Genomic DNA, 20799 nt, shown 5'->3' with positions numbered 1-20799 from the left:
ATTCTCTCATCTAATTTTGACTAGTACTGCATTTTTTGCTTCAGAAGATGTCTAAAGCCTTTAATAAAAAGCCTAGGTATCGGGCCAGGCGGCGTGGCCTATCGGCTAAAGTCCTTGCCTTGAACACGCCAGGATCCCATATGGGCGCCGGTTCTAATCCCGGCAGCTCCACTTCCCATCCAGCTCCCTGCTTGTGGCCTGGGAAAGCAGTCGAGGACGGCCCAAAGCCTTGGGACCCTGCACCTGCACGGGAGACCCAGCAGAGTTCCTGGCTCCTGGCTTTGGATTAGCACAGCATCAGCCGGGAGTGAGTAATCGGACGGAAGATCTTCCTCTCTGTCTTTGCTCCTCTCTGTATATCTGAGTTTCTGCATAAATAAAGTAAATCTTTTTTTTAAAAAATGAAAAGCCTAGGTATGCATAAACATAATGTCCTTCTCTTCTGAATTTTTGAAAATGTTTCCTGAGGTCATATTTGTGATTTTGGTCATATTTGTGATTTTTTCGCTAGTATAGTTGTTCTTTTTCTTCTTTCACAATATATTGCCTTTGAAAAGTACCACAGAAAGCATTTAAAACTTAAGGAAAATTTTATGTGGTTGAGGACAATATGTGGAATATGTCCGGATGTTTATTTGTCTTGTTAATAAGGGTGCAGGATTTTTGGCAAGAGTAGTGTGGGTACAGGTACACTAGTAGTGTACAGATAATCAGAGAAGTTTCCTGAAGAATATTTGTTTTTCCACAAAGTCTTTTTTGAAACACTATACTTAGGAGATGGTAAGATAAATGAACACAGAGCTGCAACCAAGTCATTTAGAAGTTAGAAACCAGACCCTTTTTTTTTATTGATTACATTGCATTATGTGACACACTTACATATGCACTAGAATTCCTCCCCTCCCTAAACCCTCCTCCCTCGAAACCAGACTCTTAACACATTATTCGTAAGTAGGAAAGGTTTACTAAGCTCTTTTGTATATTTTGAACACTTCCCTAATACTTCCCACTATCTTGAAGGAATGAAAGCTTTTACTTGGGGAATTTTTGCCTCCTGGTGATGATTCCGCCACGCTGCTGCAGGGGACACCAATATCCGGTAATATTATCCTATCAAGTAACTAGCCTCTGACAGACGTGTCGCCAACCAACCAGCGGTCAGACTTAAGCAGGACCGGTTATTTACGATCTTGATGGGCCGGTCCTACGGAATTAGCAAGTTTAGCTGTGGTATGGCTGACGTAAATCAACAACAGTCACGTGACACGAATTTGTTGCTTCAATTGGCTAGAGCTATGGGGATGTTGGGGAGGCCGTAGTGGCTGTGTCTGTTTCGTCCAGTGACACAGTTACAGCGAGTTTTGTGATGGAGTCAGTGAAGTTTATTTGAAATTATCTCCGGCTGTCCAAGAACACACCAGTTTCGGTTTTTCCTGTACTGATGCTTTGCGGCACCATGTAAACAGATAATCAAGTTCCACAGTCATAGCTGTTGCTACTCCACCGGTGGTTTGGGGTTTTGTCCCTGGTGTTCGTAACGGAGATTTAATTGGTCAGGCTCGAGCGGCGATTGTATCACTTCAAGTGTTGGACTGGGTTGTCGACGTGGGAGCTGCAGATTTTTGCGGTTTTCATGAAATCCTGCGGAGTGTCGATTGCTACCCCTACTGGTGCTACGGATAATGACGCTGAGGCAAAGAAAATGGCGGCTGATGCAGCGACTGGGGAAAGTGAAGATAGCTCAGTTACTCTGACAGAGGAAGAAAGGGAGGCGCTCCGTGGTTTAGACAGGTATGCATTGGTACTACTCACGTACAGATCTGTCCCCACGCTTTAATTGTATCACTTGGAAGAACTAAGCGTGGCTTGCTTCAAGGCAACGGGGAATACCGCCTTTATGCTCACGGAATCGTTCTTCAGACTTCAGCATCGGGTTCTGGTTAGGAATTGTCGGGTAGCTTCCCCGGACATTAGCAAGCTGCCTGTTTCTGTCTTTTAGCTGTCTGTTCGGGTTCGTGAGCCTTCACGAAGATGGCGAGGGTGCCAAGACGAGGACCCTGCTAGACAAGGTAAGGCAACTGCGCGTTGGCCCTTTCTCCCTTGCTCCCTCATAATCCCTGGACCAGGATTCCGGGTTCAACCCAGCCCTCTTTGTGGAAGCCTACCGTGGCCGACGGTAACTCGAGAAACTGTGTATTGTCTTTGGTTTAATTTTTCTTTTGTATATCTTATTTGACATATCTAATTGCCTCGTATAACTAAATCAACCAGACTGCAAATTTAGGACGTGGGTCCATAGCGCTGCGTAATTCTACCTCTTTTGAGTTGAGTCTGACCGGCCTACAGATTTAATGCTGCACATGTATTTTCGCACTGGGCTGTCGTATTGGAGACGACAGTAGGCTTGCAATGTCTAATTGAAGCACACATCTTCGCCGCCTTATATATCTTTGGTCATTATAATTGGCAAGAGAATCTGCAGCAGATATTTGCCCTGTGTACTAATTGGTGTGTTTGAGCCGAACTGATACCATTGCCTTCAGCAGTCATGGATAATAATACCGCTAATATGTTTTCTTAAAATATAACTTATGCTGTTTTCCTGTTAGTTTATATTGGAGAGAATTCCCTGTTTGTGTAAAAAGTTGGCACTTTCTCTTACTTCGTGGCTGGTCACACAAGCCAAGATGGCGGGAAGAAATGGGAGGAGACATGAAGAAGGGATTAGGGAGGATCTGGAAATGGGAATATTGCAGGGATCTTCAATTTAGCTCTAACATATATAGCCAGTTCACTATTATTTAGAATAGAATATATTAAAATACATCTATTCTTGTATCTTACAAGATGAAAAACATTCTTAAGCTAGTTTATGCTTATTTATGTTTACATTTAGTTATCCTTGCCTAAACAAATATTTGAAAATCATAGAATGATTTGTCGGGGGGTGGGAGTTTGGGGGGAATCCCAACTAAAATTTTTTAATTGAAAAAAATTATAGAATAAATCTTTTTCATTACTTTAGGAAAAACTTAGGATGTTTGTATAGTGCCACTTGGTATATCGAAAAACAGGATTGTGCAACAAATTGTTCACCCTTTAGGTTCTTTCTGGTTAGTCAGTATTCAAAAATTAGGCAGTTTTTGAGAGAAAAGTATTAGTTTTGGATTTGAGAGGCAAGTATTAAATTTGCATTTGAGAGGAAAGTATTAATTTTATTGTGACAGTGAAATTGTGTTCACCATATAATTGAGTCACTAAATAATGTTTGTCATTTTATTGGCATTAAACATTAATTTTTGTAATTGTTCTCATGCAGTAATACAAATTACACCTCCAAGCGTGAAAATGTGAACACTAAAATACAATTAAAAATTTAAGTAAATTGTCTATTTTGATAAGCATTGTTTAAACTTAACATTGAAAATAGCCTTGGGCCAGGCACGGTTGCCTAGCAGCTGAAGTCCTTGTCTAGCATGTGCCAGGATCCCATATGGGTGCCGGTTCTGGTCCCGGCAGCTCCACTTCCCATCCAGCTCCCTGCTTGTGGCCTGGGAAAGCAGTCGAGGACGGCCCAAAGCTTTGGGACCCTGCACCCGCGTGGGAGACCCGTAAGAAGTTCCTAGTTCCTGGCTTCAGCTCAGCTCAGCTCCAGCTATTGTGGTCCGTTGAGGAGTGAATCATTGGATAGAAGATGTTGCTCTCTGTCTCTCCTCTCTGTATATATTTGATTTTGCAATAAAAATAAGTCGTTAAAGAGAAGAAAACAGCCTCTTGCCACCCAAAAATCACTGCCAAAAGACTTCATGAAAAACAAGTCACTGAAAATTGCTTTGTTATTCATCTTTGATGTTTAAACACACTGACGGAATGCCTTAAAAATTAAATTTGAAGGGATTTTATGTTGAATTGTTGGTTTAACCTGGGATTAGTACAGGTTCTTGTCTTGATAATGTTTCTGTTATGGGTAAATTTATGTATTACTTTAGTTATAGTTTAAAGAAATAATCTGATGTTTTATCTGAATATTCTGCGAAAACACTGCTTACTAATTTCAAATGTCCAAAGTGCTACAATTTAGAGCAATTTGCAATGGATTGATTATTAGTGGATTTAACTTTGAGATTAACATAACAGAACCTATGTAATATTAAGTTTAGGTTGTAAGAAATTATGCTAAATAAGGAATATGCGCTGTTATTTTCAACTTTCATTTCAGTGACATTTTAAAGATGGTAAAGTGAGTTTTTATTGGCTTGGGAAGAATTATAGCTCTGTTAAACACTGAATAATGTATATTGCTAAACTGAATTATTTTGAGATTAATTTCGCTTAATTTTTTTATTCCTTAGAAATTCATTACTAAGGTTAAATCTCATTTATATTTTCTTATTAATACTTTCATTGGAAAGGCACATTTACATATGGAGGGAGAGACTGAAAGGTCTTCCATGTGCTGGTTTATTCCTTAAGTGAGCACAATGAGTGGATCTCAGCTGATCTGAAACCAGGTGGGTGCAGGGTTGCAAGCTTTGGGTCATCCTTTTCAACGTCACAAGCAGGAAGCTGAATGGGAAGTGGGACAACTGGCACACGAATTGGTAGAACATTCTTGGAGGTGGAGGATTAGCGATTGAGCCATCACATTGCGCCGAAATCTCATTCATTTTAACATTAAATCACTTAATATAATTTTCTGTTACAATTATACTAGGTTAACTGTATGCTTATAACTTATGGATTCCTGCCCTGCCCTCAGTTTTATTGGTTGATATGTGATAAAGCTATATTTAATTTAAGCGCTTTTATTATATTTTACATTTGCTTGTTTGTTCCCTTAAAAATGTCAGTGTAGTACTTTTTTGTACCTTTTAACTCTGAGAATCTTCATCTTTGCTCTGTCTGATTTTTTTTTTATCACGTCAGTTTATATATTTAGAGTTTTATATGAATGACATTTTTCAATGTTCAATTTTGGGGTATATGACTTTTTTTTAACTTAACCTGTAGTGTATATAAATACTTTTTTCTTTTTGACTGCCACTCCTTGCTGTTAAACTACATAAGCACACTGCAGTGGGGGACAGTACTTTGATTGATGATACTTTAGAGACCCAAATATGGCAGACTGTCTCTAGGGTGTTACTTCAGTGTTTTGGTATTTTTAAGAGACTCTTAGTTTGTTGCTTCTGAGTTAAGAAAATCTTTCCAAGGTTTATTGGTTGACAAAGTCTCCCTTAGTGCATCCACACACACAGGAGCATGTTGCAAAGCTTGGCCAGGATAATTGTCTAACCTATTCTGCTTTCCATCCCCTGATGAAGCACTTGACATCCAATCATGAGCTGGTTGTCATGACCCCCGTGTGCAACTGGACATGCTGCCAACTGCACAGGCATCAAAAACTCAGGAGGCCTAGCTGTTGCATGCAATCCATGCTTGAACCACATATATTGTGGCTTTTTCCTGTGCCTGGGGTCTGAGAGCAGAGTTTTAGTTAGGGTTCCCACAAGATACCTTATCTGGGGTGACCTCAGACCTGACTCATGTGTGCGCCAGCCAGTACAGGTCAACTTTGGTTTGTCACCTATGCTACCCAACACACATACCAACGGACACAGCTTCATCAGTTCGACATGAGAACTGATAAGTGCCGTGGTTCAGCGAACCTGGCAGTCCACCATAGACCCAATCCTTACATATACCACTGAATGCTGTGGCCTTGTCAGGGCCACCCCGAAGAACCGTCACCAGGTCTATACCCAACCCCTGTTTTCTGCCAATTCCAGCCTCTGCTGCATCTTAGCTTAGCCCAGCCTGTATCCCATCTAGATCTCATGTACACCCAAAGGTGCTGAAGCTTAGCTCAGCAGAACTTACCCCAGATCGGGTCTTTCTGTATGCTAATAGGTACTGTTGTCTTGTCCAACCCGACCCACCCCCCAAGACCCTGGTACAGTATAGTTGGGGAGTGTTCACAGTTCCCCAACAGTCATGTTCCCACTCTAAGATCTTGTACCTGTCAGGGCATATTGTGTTTCAGCCTGGCATGACTTGTACCTAGTCCTGGCACTTCCTAGCTGATGCAGCAGCCTGCCCTGGGTGACCCTCACCCATTTTGACTCTTGTGCATGCCAGCAGGTGCAGCAGGCCCAGCTTGGCCTGCCCTCAGATTGGTTCACTACCCAGGATGGTGGAAGTAGCAATCTTCCAGGGAAGCAAGGGAGTCCCTGAAATTCTCCTGCCAAGTTCATTCCTAGCTCCAGGTTCTGTGTGTGCCAGAATGTGCAATTGTAAATCTGAGACAGCTCACCTCCAGTGTTGGCATTTACCAGCAGGTGTTACAGCTAGGCTCAACTCCCAGACCTGATACTCCTTTGACAAAATTGCTGCAGCCCAGCCCAGCCTGTCCTTCACCCATTCTAGTTCTCATTAGCACCACTTGTTCTTTAGCCTTGCTCAGTCTGACTGCCTCCAGTTGCAGGCCACAAGAGTAGTAATGGCTGCTGCAGCCTTGCTTAGCCTCATCCACCACATCCTTGCCTAGCCTTGTCCACACCCATAGCCATGATTCTTACATTCACCAGTGGGAGCTGTAGCCCAGTACGAGTTCCTAGTTACCCTAGCAGGCCTATCCCAGCCCCTGTATTTGCATGTCCTGGCAGGTGCTTTGACCCAGCCTGGCATGACCCATCTGCAGTCTCACTTCCTATGGGTAACTATTGCAGCCTAGCCCAGCTAGGCATGGGCCATACCCTGTCTTCCATTTCTTGTGTGCTAGCAGATGCTAAGGTGTGGCCCAGCCAGCCTGGCCCCACAACTGGCCCACAACTGGCCCACACAAATGCTGAGGAGCACTACAGCCTTGCTTGGCATGGCCAATTTCCAGCACTGACTGAAATGCTTCCCAAACTGAGCTGGGTGAACTAGTAGGAAAGTTCCCAAGTCTCCCAAGTTCCCCCACAGCCTATTCCCAGCCAAAGATCCCCTGAGAGTAGATGTGTATATTGGGCCTGCTTGGCATTATTTGCCCTCAACCCTGGCCTTTATAAGTGCCATGGGTCTTGAAGCCTTGCCTCGCCTTGCCTTATTACAGCCACAGCTACCAGGAGTGTCAGGTAATTTTCTCTCATAGATTTCTGTGGCTTAGACTAATTCAGCCTGTCACTCCCAGTTCTCCTTATAAATTGGTGGGTGCTGCAGACTTACAGAGGAAGGCAAAAAATCCTCTACAGAATCTGCCCCCAGATCTGATAGTCTCATATTCTAGTGGTTGCTGTGTCTCGGTGTGACATGTTTCACTCAATATTCTGACAGTTGTGACTGTGTGCTGTAGTCAAGCATTCCCCACACAGCATAATATTTGCTTGCATCAGGGGCTAGTAGGTGATGCTATTTAAACTCAGCTAGGTCTACCACGTGGGTGGGTGCCTTAGCCTGCCGCAGAATAACATCCACTTTACCTCCTTTAAAGCCCTCATCTCAACCTTTTCACCTACATATGAATCCAGGAGCTGGGGTCTGTGGAAGTCATTCATTTCATGTTAAATGTGTATAGCCACTGGCATTCATAATACATTCCCAGACCCCCTTCTTGGGGAAATCTGTAACAACCTGTCTTGGGAGGTTGGGGTGGCATGTCCCAGCTTGTAAATTCCTGCCTTCCTCACTTACCTTTAAAAAGAAAGTAAGAGGGCCCGGCGGCGTGGCCTAGCGGCTAAAAGTCCTCGCCTTGAATGCCCCGGGATCCCATATGGGCGCCGGTTCTGGTCCTGGCAGCTCCACTTCCCATCCAGCTCCCTGCTTGTGGCCTGGGAAAGCGGCAGAGGATGGTCCAAAGCCTTGGGACCCTGCACCCGTGTGGGAGACCCGGAAGAGGTTCCTGGCTCCCGGCATCGGATAGGCACAGCACCGGCCATTGCGGCTCACCTGGGGAGAGAATCATTGGACGGAAGATCTTCCTCTCTGTCTCTCCCCCTCTTTGTATATCCGGCTTTCCAATAATAATAATAATAAATCTTAAAAAAAAAAAGAAAGTAAGAAAAAAAGAAGGGGGGGGAATAAGCGACAGTGCTGGCACACTGGTATCATTATACACAAATTTGACATTAATCAGGCTCATAATGCCTGCCAGGTATTGGTTGCTTTTCTCCTAGCAGTGTAACACTTGCCTAGGCTCAGGGTGACCTAGGCAGTTGCTACAGCTGAGGGAAAATTTTTCTAAATGTTTTTTCTCTTGTTGTTTCCTACGTTTGATATTAATGGAGATGGATAGTTAGAGATGCTTTCAATACACATGGCTATCCTCTGAACTTTGTGGTGTTAGCATCAGTAGATTATTGCAATCTAGGGTTGTCTCCACTTTCTTACTAGAATGCTGATCATTGTTATCCATCAGCTCTCTGGACTTTCGGACTTTCTTCCTTCCTTCCTTCTTCTTCCCTTCCTTCTTCTCCCCTTCCTTCTTTCCTTCTTTTCTTTCCTCCTTCCTTCCTTTCTTTCTTTCAATTCTTTTTTTTCTTCAAATATGTATTTATTTTTATTGGAAAGGCAGATATATACTACAACTGCCGGTGCTGGGCCAATCCGAAGCCGGGAACCAGAAACTTTTCCAGGTCTCCCAAGTGGGTGCAGGGTCCCAAGGCTTTGGGCCGTGCTCGACTGCTTTCCCAGGCCACAAGCAGGGAGCTGGATGGGAAGCGGTGCTGCCGGGATTAGAACCGGCGACCATATGGGATCCTGGCACGTACATGGCGAGGACTTTAGCTGCACCAGGCTCTGGACTACTCTCTTTTTAAAAAAAACATTCATCCGTTTCTATTGGAAAGTCAGACACACAGAGGGTAGGAGAGACAGAGAGGAAGATCCTCCCTCTGCTGATTCATTCCCCAAGTGGCCACAATGGTCAGTGCTGAGCTGATCTAAAGCTAGGAGTCAGGAGCTTCTTCCAGGTCTCCCATGCGGATGCAGGGTTCCAACACTTCTGGACTGTACTGTGCTGCTTTTGCAGGCCACAAGGATGGAGGTAGATGGGAAGAGGGGCCGCCAGGATTAAAACTAGTGCTCAAACAGGATCCCAGAGGGTGCAAGGCAAGGACTTCAGCCACTGGACTACTGTGTTTGGGCCAAGCTCTCCAAACTTTTAAACAACTGTGTAATAGTGCAATAAATGGTATAATCTGCACCGATGGCTTTGCTGGTTCTGGATGTGTACCTATGTAATGAAAAAAGAGCTGTTTCTATTTTTTGGTGTTTTGTATCATGCACAACATTGTCCCATTACATACTGATAAAGTGTATTCTTGATGTTGAAGGAAGGACTCAAAAACATGTATGTAACAACAGAATTTGCCTCAGTTTCAATGTTAGCTGGAGCACAGTTGAAGACCATTGTGCATTTGAAGGTACTGATTTCTGGTTATTCCTCAGGGTATCACCAATCCCATCAGTGCCATAGGCATCCTAGAGCAGCAACAGATTTGGATGGATGGGTGATATAATGCATGTGCAGACAGCTTCATGCATTGCAGTTCTACCAATATTAATAAACTTACAGGTGACTTCTCCAGTCTGAAGCTAGCTTCGGTTCAGGCATTTTATAATATTCAAAACAGAATTGGGCAAAATGCTGCTGTGTCAGGGTTTAGCCAGTTTTCATGATGTAGATGCTAACTTCCTTTAACTTTTTCTCATTTATCGTAACTGTTGCCATTTAAGGCTGGCTTGCTGAATTCTAGTTTTTTTTTTTTTTTCTGAAAGATAATATTTACTGGAAAGGCAGATTTACAGAAAGAATGAGAGACAGAGAGAAAGATCTTCCATCTGCTGGTTCACTCCACAGATGACCGCAACAGCCAAAGCTGAGTCAATCTGAAGCCAGTAACCAGAAACTTCCTTTGGGTCTCCTTCATGGATGCAAGGTCCCAAGGCTTTGGGTTGTTTTTTACTACTTTCCCAACTAGAAGCAGGGAGCTGGATGGGAAGTGAAGCAACTTGGACAGGAATAGGTCCCAAATGAGATCCTGGTTCTTGCAGATGGAGGATTGTAGATTTAAGTTTAGTAAGATGTCTTGTTTTGTACTCAGTGTGTAACAGAGCATGAAAAGAGTCTGGGTTCAAACTAATCAACATCATAAGCATTATTAAGGACAATCACGGTCAGCCTGAAAAGTGTCTGTGCTCATTTTTATTTTGCTGTATAAATTTTATTTTTGATAATTTTCACAAATCTGAGTTGTACATATGTAATTAAGGTGCAGAGGGCCAAGGGCTAGAGGAAAGTGGGTGAGACCATTGCTTTCACATTCATTCTTTGCTTCCTGTATCTGGAGGGAGGGGAGAGATACGAGAAGCCACACCCAGCCTCCCAACCATCTCAGGGTCTCTGAAGTGCAGCATGCTCCGAGAGTCCTGCTCAAGTGGTTTAGATGGTTCAACAGTTCTGTATTGCTGCTGATCTTGCCACTCCAATCACGATGAAATGTCTGCTGACTCCACTGGCTGACATAGTCCACTGGCTGACATAGCCCATCTCACCCTGGCATTTGCCGGTGGGTACTGTAGCCTGGCCTGGCCTGGCCCGTCCCCAGTTCCAGCTCACGCTGGTGGGTACTACAGCCAACTCAACCAGCCGACCCCCCATTCTGGCCCTAGTGTGAACTGACTGGTATTGTAGCCTGACCTGTCATGACCCACACACCATTCTGGCTCTCAGATTTGCCAGTAGGTGATATGAACTTATCCAGTCTGGCTCGCCCCCGACCTGAGTCAGAGGTAAGCCTGTAGGTACTGTCACCTAGTCTGGTCAGGGCTGCTCCCTTTCTTGCTTCTTGTACTCACCTGCAGAGACTGTCCCAACAGAGGAGTTGCTAAGCTCCTCCATCAAAACTCTCCTGATGCCAGAACCCACACATACCAATGGGTCCATGGACTAGTGCTGCTTAGTCCACCTCCTAACCTAGCAGAAATAGTTAGCCTTTCCTGACTGGCCCTCAGCCTATTCCGGTTCTGTTCTGTTGGGTGCTACAGCCCAGCCAAGCCTATTCCATACCCAGACACAGGCTCACACATGCCTCATCAGGGTCAGAAACCTAGCCCACCCATCCTACACCATCCTGGTTCTTACAAGCTCCAGTTGGTGCTGGAGTCTAGACCAACCATGCATGTCCCAGACCCAGTCCACACTTGTGCTGAGGGAGACTGCAGTCACATCCAGAGCCCCCCACTCTGGTGCTCACCACTGGGACGCACAACCCAGCCAGGGCATCCCCTGAGTTCCCCTACGAGGCCTGATCCTGATCGCAGCCATAGATCATACACGTGCCAGGGATTGCTCTGACCCAGCTTGGCACAGCCCTTCCTCTGTCTTCTTGGCCTTTGCTTTTGGATGCTGCAGCCTGGCCTGGCCCGGCTGGCCCCCAGTCCCAACTCTTACTGGCGGATGCTGCAAACTGGCCCTGCCCAGTCTGCTTTCATCCCTGGCTCATGCAAACCAGTAGGTATGACAGCCTATCTGAGTATGGCCTACACTCCGTCCTGGATTCTGCTGTAGCCAGTGTGCAAGTTTGTTGCTCCTCCCCACCCAATTCGTCACCTTCCAAAACTGGTTTAGACTCTTGCCAACTTATGGGCCTACTCTGCCCTGCCTACCCAACAGCCATGCGTGTACTAAGTGGTTATCAACGGAGTGATGATCCACTCTGGATTTTTCCCTGGTTCCTCGTTCAGACCATTCCCAGATCCCGCTGTTACACCACTGTGTGCTTGGGCCTTACCCTACGTGGCCCGTCCTATATGTCCTGGCTTTTGTATGAGCTGGAGCAGCCCACGTTGCCCCACAGCCTATTATATTGTGCTCATGTAGGTGGTCCATCCTGGACTTGTCCCACTTGTTTCCAGCCTCAGGAGTGGTGAGCATCAGTGAGTCATATGCACCTCAGCTTAGCACCATCCCAACTCTAAGCTAACCAGCGGGATTTATAGTTTCATTGAGTGTGCCTACACATCCTCCATAGAATCTGTCCCCCAGACTTGGTTTTCTTACTTGCTGGTTGTGTCATTGCCCAGTCTAATGTGTCTTATTCCCTGATCTGCCACTCAGTCAAATACTGGGATTTTGCCTTGCCAGACAGATCCTCAGTTTGCTTTCACATGGACTGCCATGTGGTAGTCACCATTGTTCAGTGGTAACAAGTCCTACCCAGGACTCACATGTGGGTGATGTATGTCTGAACCATAAAGTCTTCTGGTCTCTTCCCTCCAAACCATTTTGTCTCAGTCCCCTCACTTACCTACAAATATAGTGTCTTTGTCTTTGGGTGTCCCTTAGGATTCATTCCTCACCTATACGTACAGTGATCTTATCCATAGTTGACCATGAACAGTAATTTTATATCCAGAAAAATAGCAAAATTAAAAAAAAATAGAACGAATTAGTTGACTATGTTGGTACACTGTTATGGTTAACACAGGTTTGACATTAACCCGACTCATGATGCCTACCAGTTATTAGCTGCTTTTTTGTCAGCTGTGTACCACTTGGCTCAGTACATGACACCCTAGGTTTGGTCCATTATTGTTTCATACAGTAATTTTTTATTCTAATCACCAAAACCTAATCATTTTATTTTATTTTATTGTATCTTATTTGGTAAGATGTTAATTTTTTCTTGTTCTTATAACACCTAGATTTCAGAGATTTGATCTATTAAGCATTTTTATTTTAAAAAATATTTCCTTATTTTTTTGAATTGTGAAGTTACAGAGAGGAGAGGTACAGAGTTTGCATCTGCTGGTTAACTCAGATGAGTACAGTTGTGACATGAAGTAGCAGAGGGCATGAGGATTTAGGGACAGACCAGGGTAACACTGGGCCACGCCAAAGGGAGGGAGTAGCCTCTCCAACTGGGTCTACCTCTGTGCATAGCAGCAGTGAGCTAGATTTGGAATATAGCTCTTGGGACAGGAATTTGCCCCATATGGTCCTGAGATTGCAAGGCCAGTACCGGAACTCTCAATTCAGGTGTGTATTTTTCTTATAAAAATTTGAGTCTGAAGTGACCAGTGTAGTAGTCTAGTGGATGAACTCGTTGTCTTGAATGAACTGAGCTCCTGTAAGGGCACCAGTTCGTGTTACAGCAGTCTTGCTTCCCACCCTGCTCCTTCTTTGTGGTCTGGGAAAGTAGTCTAAAACGGCCCAAAACCTTTGGATCTTGCAACCACATGGGAAACCCAGAAGAGGCTCTGGCTCCTGGCTTCAGATCAGCACAGTTCTGGTCATTGTGGCTGCTTGGGGAATGAGTAAGAGGATGTAATATCTTACTTTCTGTTTTTCTTCCTGTCTCTGACACTTAGAAATAGAATAAATCTTTTTTAAAAAATGTGCCTGTGTATTAGCATAGATAGTATAATGTGTTAAAGTATGGGAAGACTTAGAGTAAAGGATTAAGCATTTGGAAGACGTCAATTTAGTAGCTAATACAGTTTCTAGGAAGCAATAATTGATTATCACCAATCACAGGATTATTTTTACACAGTCAATTTTGTTTAGTGGAAATTTATTGTGAATTATAATTCATTTATATGATTTAAAATTTTATGGAAACCAATAAAGATATCTGGAATTGGTTGTTGTAATAGTATCTTTTTTTTTTAAGATTTATTTTATTTGTATTACAAAGTCAGATATACTGAGAGGAGGAGAGATAGAGAGGAAGTGGAGCTGCCGGGATTAGAACCAGCGGCCATATGGGATCAAGGCGAGAACCTTAGCCACTAGGCCACGCTGCCGAGCCCTGTAATAATATCTTGCTTAATACTATGATCAGATAATATTTGGATAACAATAAAATATATTTACAATTATTAACAAAAATTTTACACTGATTCTGAATGAAATCTTTGAGATCTGTTATATAATTTTACTGATACATATCTTGATTTGGGCATACCATAATTTCAGGTTTGCAGGTATAACTGTGGTTGTAATGATTCCATAATTTCATAAATTTCTTGTGATAATTTCTTAAAAGATTAGTTTTATTTATTTGTTTATTTATTTATTTATTTATTTATATGTACAGAGAATCTTCATTCACTACATTATTTCCCTTATGTCCTGGGCTGAGCCACATTGAAGCCAATAGCTCAGACCTTCTTATGTTGGAGCAGAGACCCAAGTGCTTTGGTTATTCTTTATTGCTTTCCCAGGTCATTAATATGGAATGGAATTGGATTGGAAATGGAGTCTATGGAATTCTCTTTTATTTCTTTTTTTTTTTTAAGATTTATATATATATTTTTAAAGATTTATTTATTTTTATTGGAAAGGCGGGATATACAGAGAGGAGGAGAGACAGAGAGGAAGATCTTCTGTCCGATGATTCACCCCCCAAGTGAGCGCAACAGCCAGTGCTGCGCCAATCTGAAGCCACGAGCCAGGAACCTCTTCCGGGTCTCCCATGCAGCCACAGGGTCCCAATGCATTGGGCCGTCCTCGACTGCTTTCCCAGGCCACAAGCAGGGAGCTGGATGGGAAGTGGAGCTGCCGGGATTAGAACTGGCGCCCATATGGGATCCCGGGGCTTTCAAGGCGAGGACTTCAGCCGCTAGGCCACGCCGCCGGGCCCAGATTTATTTATTTTTATTGGAAAGTGAGATATACAGAGAGGAGAGGAGACAGAGAGCAAGGTCTTCTGTCCATGAATTTACTCCCCAAGTGACCACAACAGCCTGAACGGAGCCGATCTGAAGACAGGACCCAGGAGCTTCTGGGTCTCCCATGCGAGTGCAAGGTCCAAAGGTTTTGGGCCGTCCTCAATTGCTTTCCGAGGCCACAAGTTGGGAGCTGGATGGGGTGGCCAGGATTAGAACCAGAGCATTGCTGTCATGTTGAAACACTAGCTACTGTTTTTTTTTTTTTTTCATCTTTTTGGATTTTATGGTACAATTTCGGAGAGAATGGAATTTCTCTCCCTCCCCTAAATCCCACCCCCTGACTGATTCTCCCCACATTGCTACAGTAGTATAATCCTTCATAAGGAGTCATAATTCCATCAGTCTGCTATTTAAGTTTGCCTTGACTTTGTTGAACCTGATTACTCTTGTGCTCATTTGAATGAATAACAATTTAGATTTGAAACTTTTTGTAAACAAGATTGTTTAGGAATTTCCTGAATTTTTTTATTGGAAAGAAATTATTCCATTTTTTAAGAATGGGAAATACTAGGGCCCGGCACTGTGGCCTAGCAGCTAAAGTCCTCACCCTTAATGTAACGGGATCTCTTTAGGGCACTGGTTCTAATCCCGGCGGCTCCAGTTCCCACCCAGCTCCCTGCTTGTGGCCTGGGAAAGCAGTCAAGGACAGTACAAAGCCTTGGGATCCTGCACCCGCGTGGGAGACCCTGAAGAGGTTCCTGGTTCCTGGCTTCGGATTGGCGCGCACCGGCCTGTTGCGGTCACTTGGGGAGTGAATCATCGGACATCGGACGGAAGATCTTCCTCTGTCTCTCCTCTTCTCTATTTATCTGACTTTGCAATAAAAATAAATAATAAATCTTTTATAAAATATGGGGAATACTGGATATTGACTCTTGGCTCCATTAATACATAGAGAAACTTTCCTCAGAATATCAATCAGTATTGAATCTTATTTGTAGCAAATGATTTATTGATTTGATTTCTTTAATAGATTATATGCATCCTGTCAGTAATGAAGTGTAATTTAGAGTTTTATCTTATCTCAATGTTTACTTATTTTTTTTCTATTTTCTAGGCTATACACTGCTATGAATCTTTAATTTTAAAAGCTGAAGGAAAAATAGAGTCTGATTTCTTTTGTCAGTTAGGCCACTTCAACCTTTTATTGGAAGACTATTCAAAAGGTAATTAAAAAATTTTAGTGCTTCATTGGTGTTTATATTTTATAATTGTAAGGATTTAAAATATTGCTACTATTTTTAAGATTTGTTATAGATTATAAATATACATAAGCAATGAGAAAGAGTAGATAGAAGTACAGAGGTGTTGTGCAGTGAGTGAAGTAAATGTTTAGTAAATTTGATCAGTTATTTATAAGACTATCAGTGACAGTCTGCTTATATTTTTTAGAAACCATGTTTTTTTAAATAAATGTTTTTAAATTTAAATTTTATTTTTAATAATCTTTACATAGTAGAAAAGTATGCATGCACATAGGGTTAAGGCATGCAGCAAGTAGGGTAGAACAGAGACCTCAACTTTTCTTCGGTTTGCATGGAGAGAAGTAGGGGGCCATTCCTTGCTATCTTACATCAAACCTGGGAATGGAAGATAGTCATTTGATGAAGCCTTAAAGAACCTGTTGTGAGATGGTGTTCTGACCTTGTTACTTGAGTGATTTTGGTAGTTCTGAGACGTCAGCCTTGATGTAGCAGGATTAAGTATTGGCTGATCAAATGCATGTTAGTGCATACACAGACCCAGGAACATGTTGCAAAACTTGTCCAGAATTGTTCAACGTGTTCTACTTTCCATCTTCTGTATACACAGTCAATGTCCCTGGTTGGCTAAAGATGAGCTGGCCTTTATGTGCCCCATGTGCATCTGCACATGCTGTCCACTGCACAAGAATCAGCAGCTGAGGAGGCCCAACCTATGTACATATACTCCAAGGTTGGACTACATACATGTCTTGTGAGTTTTCCTGGGGCTAGGGTTTGACTCCAGTGATCAAGTTGGGGAGTGCTCCAAGAATATATGTTCTTTTTTTTCTTCAAATATTTATTTATTTTTATTGGAAAGGCAGATACACAGAGAACAGGAGAGACAGAGAGGAGATCTTCTGTCTGATGGGTCACTACCCAAGTGGCCACAGCGGCTGGAGCTGATCCAATCCGAAGCCAGAAGCCAGGAGTTCTTCCAGCTCACCCGTCTCCCACACGGATGCAGGGTCCCAAGGCTTTGGGCCGTCCTCGACTGCTTTCCCAGGCCACAAGCAGGGAGCTGGATGGGAAGTGGAGCTGCCGGGATTAGAACCGGTGCCCATATGGGATCCCAGTATGTGGAAGGCGAGGACTTTAACCACTACGCTATCCCACTGGGCCCAGAGTACATGTTCTAATCACAACAGAAAGAAAGCAAATTTGATAATTTTTCTATACATACAAATATAGACAGGAAAATTAATTTTTTCCTAATGTTTTATTTACAATTTCATTTATTTCAAGTAAGTAGAGAGAGAGAGAGATAAATCACTTGACCTAAGAGATATGTGTTTTCATAGTACTGGTAAGCAACTGACTGTGGGCTTTACTTATTTAGAAAATAATGACTGCTTCAGTTGCTTTGTTATCACACATATATTTCTGTACTGAAGATTAGCTGTTTTGCAAACAATATTGTTTTCTAGTTCACTGAAGGAAGTAATCATCTTGACAGGTAGTAAATGTGTAAATTATTAAGATTGATTCCTTTTTAAGTGAAAGGTTGTGTTATTGATAGAGAACCCAGAAAGAAAGAGATCCTGTGTCCTCTGACTTAAACTCTCCAAAAGATGGCCATGGCCAGCGCTGGACTGATACGGAATTTGGAGCCAGGAACTCATTCTAGGTGCAGATGGTCCAAGACCAAACTCTGCTGCTTTCCCAGGCACATTAGCAAGGAAATGGATGGGAAATAGAGAAGCTGGAATCTGAACTGGTTGACATGCTGGCTTCTCAGGTGGAGATTAGTCTGCTATGACACAACACTGGCACCAGATGTTAAGATTTTTAGCAAAGGGAGTTAATCGAGCTATTCACTATTTTAAGATTAGAGTAAGAGCTTTGACATGTTACTTTGGTGCCATACCCGTAACATTTATTACTTCCTAATTCTATCAGTTTAAGCCAGTCTTTACTAACAAAATATAAGGTGTAACATTCTCTGCAGTGTTTTTTAGTAGCTTGTGCCTGGTGACCTGGTATTTAAAGCAGGTTTACGTTAGAAAATTTTTTAACCGTCTTGAATCTGTGCTCTTAATTTGTAAATTGGGAAATAGTATTTAGGAATTATGTGAATGCTAAGTGTAATTCTTATTGCTTACTAAAATGAATTTATAGCTTCATTATTTAAACTTTAATATTGCTTACATAGTTGAGAGGAATGCACTTCTATTTGAGCTTCTGATTAGAGTAGGGATGGTTGGGGTATGCAGAGAGGTGAGTGGGACAAATGGTTTAGACTGGTTTTTTTTGTCCTGTGCTCACAGGGGAGGAAAGAGAAGAGGGCTACCCCCTGCTGTCAAACTGCATCAGCACTCAGGGATGACAGTGCACTAATGACATGTTAGATACCCTGATGTAGGGAAGAGTGTTTCAAGTGTGTTGCTTGAGTGGAATTGGTAGTTGCTCCAGGGTTGAGAAAATCTTTCAGAGGTCTACTAGCTAAAGTAAAAGGAACTTATTTCTTTTTTTTAAATATGCATACATATAAATTTTGATTATATTTACATCCCTGACCAGTATGGGAAGGGTCGAGGACTAGGGAAAATTGAGTGAGACCATTGGTTCCAAGTTTTCTCTTCTTCCTGTGTCTGGAAGAAGGGGAGTTAGATGTGGAGGAGGCTGCACCTAGCCTCCTGATTGCATAATCAACTGGGAATGAGGACTGGCCACCTGATGAAATGGACTTTTTTTTAAACATTTGTTTGTTTTTATTGGAAAGTCAGATACACAGAGAAGAAGAAACACAGAGAAGAAGATCTTCTGCCCAAGTGGCTACAATGGCCAGAGCCAAGTCGATCTGAAGCCAGGAGCCAAGAGTCTCTTTGGGTCTCCCATGCAGGTCTCACGTCTTTTTTGTTGTTGTTGTTGCAGGAAAGCTTTTAAAAGTCTTCCTGTTATTTATTTCAAAGAAAGAATAAAAGGTACAGATAGATAAAGACATCAAGAGGTAGCTATCTATTTTTTGGTTCATTCTGTAAATGTCTACAATGGCTGAAGCTGAGCTCGGCCAGATTGAAGGCTGGTGGCAGAGTTTCAGGTATTTAAACCATCTTTTTTGTTTTGTTTTGTTTTTAAATAAATTTTATTTCTTAATAATGATTACATAGTTGATCATGGAGTTTGAAAGGATTAAAGTTTAGGTAAATTGGGTGAATTCATTGCTACTAAATTTGCTATTTCTTACTGTTCCTGGGGAAGGCGAGACACAAAGGGAGAAACCGCTCACAACTTTCGACTTGTCCCATTACCCAGGGATGAGCACCACCACCTCAATATAAACCCAGAGTCTCAATTCCAATGGCTCTGTTGAAGTGGATTGGATAGTTCTGAAATGCTGACAACTATCCCAAACAAATGATGACAACAAAAAATCTTGGTAAATGGAGCCAATGGACATTGGGAAGGTGACATCATCCTCAGCTCAGTGAAATAAATCGTTATTTTCTCTCTCCTAGGCGTGTTAGGAAAAAGGATTGGCAGTGGAGGCAGGAGTTATTCTAGGGTTTCTGTTGCACGTTGTGGATATACTGGGGATGGCTGACCTTGTTGTACCTGGTATTCACTTCTTGGTAAACACATATTCGCTTTTGATAGGTTAAATGTTATGCCAGAAGTGATTAATGATTCATGTTTACATTTCATGAAAGAGGAGGAGAGACAGAAAAATCTTTCATCTACTGGTTCACTCTCCAAGAGGCTACAATGGCCAGGGCTAGGCTAATCTGAAGCCAGGAGCCAGGAACTTCTGTGTCTCCCGTGTGGGTAGAGGCTCACAAGGCTTTGGGCCATGTTAAATGTGTATAGCCACTGGCATTCATAATACATTCCCAGACCCCCTTCTTGGGGAAATCTGTAACAACCTGTCTTGGGAGGTTGGGGTGGCATGTCCCAGCTTGTAAATTCCTGCCTTCCTCACTTACCTTTAAAAAGAAAGTAAGAGGGCCCGGCGGTGTGGCCTAGCGGCTAAAAGTCCTCGCCTTGAATGCCCCGGGATCCCATATGGGCGCCGGTTCTGGTCCCGGCAGCTCCACTTCCCATCCAGCTCCCTGCTTGTGGCCTGGGAAAGCAGTCGAGGACGGCTCAAAGCCTTGGGACCCTGCACCCGTGTGGGAGACCCGGAAGAGGTTCCTGGCTCCCGGCATCGGATAGGCACAGCACCGGCCATTGCGGCTCACCTGGGGGGTGAATCATCGGACGGAAGATCTTCCTCTCTGTCTCTCCCCCTCTTTGTATATCCGGCTTTCCAATAATAATAATAATAAATCTTTAAAAAAAAAAGAAAGTAAGAAAAAAAGAAGGGGGGGAATAAGCGACAGTGCTGGCACACTGGTATCATTATACACAAATTTGACATTAATCAGGCTCATAATGCCTGCCAGGTATTGGTTGCTTTTCTCCTAGCAGTGTAACACTTGCCTAGGCTCAGGGTGACCTAGGCAGTTGCTACAGCTGAGGGAAAATTTTTCTAAATGTTTTTTCTCTTGTTGTTTCCTACGTTTGATATTAATGGAGATGGATAGTTAGAGATGCTTTCAATACACATGGCTATCCTCTGAACTTTGTGGTGTTAGCATCAGTAGATTATTGCAATCTAGGGTTGTCTCCACTTTCTTACTAGAATGCTGATCATTGTTATCCATCAGCTCTCTGGACTTTCGGACTTTCTTCCTTCCTTCCTTCTTCTTCCCTTCCTTCTTCTCCCCTTCCTTCTTTCCTTCTTTTCTTTCCTCCTTCCTTCCTTTCTTTCTTTCAATTCTTTTTTTTCTTCAAATATGTATTTATTTTTATTGGAAAGGCAGATATATACTACAACTGCCGGTGCTGGGCCAATCCGAAG

The 20799-nt window shown here is 43.0% G+C and overlaps 1 protein-coding gene across 1 annotated transcript in view; it reads left to right on the top strand.

Moving 5' to 3' along the window:
• The first annotated feature begins 1510 nt into the window (after positions 1–1510).
• Positions 1511–20799, top strand: part of LOC131478772 (lysine-specific demethylase 6A-like) — a 94210-nt gene continuing 74921 nt past the window's right edge. The window contains 3 exon segments of the mRNA XM_058659344.1: positions 1511–1791; positions 2000–2069; positions 15773–15881. Of these exon segments, the coding sequence (XP_058515327.1) occupies positions 1634–1791; positions 2000–2069; positions 15773–15881 (337 nt within the window). The 5' untranslated portion in view covers positions 1511–1633.

The sequence above is a fragment of the Ochotona princeps genome, chromosome Y (assembly GCF_030435755.1).
Source record: "Ochotona princeps isolate mOchPri1 chromosome Y, mOchPri1.hap1, whole genome shotgun sequence".
NCBI lineage: Eukaryota > Metazoa > Chordata > Mammalia > Lagomorpha > Ochotonidae > Ochotona > Ochotona princeps.
The sequence above is the reverse complement of the archived record's forward strand: the minus strand, read 5'-3'. Positions and strand labels throughout refer to the sequence as shown.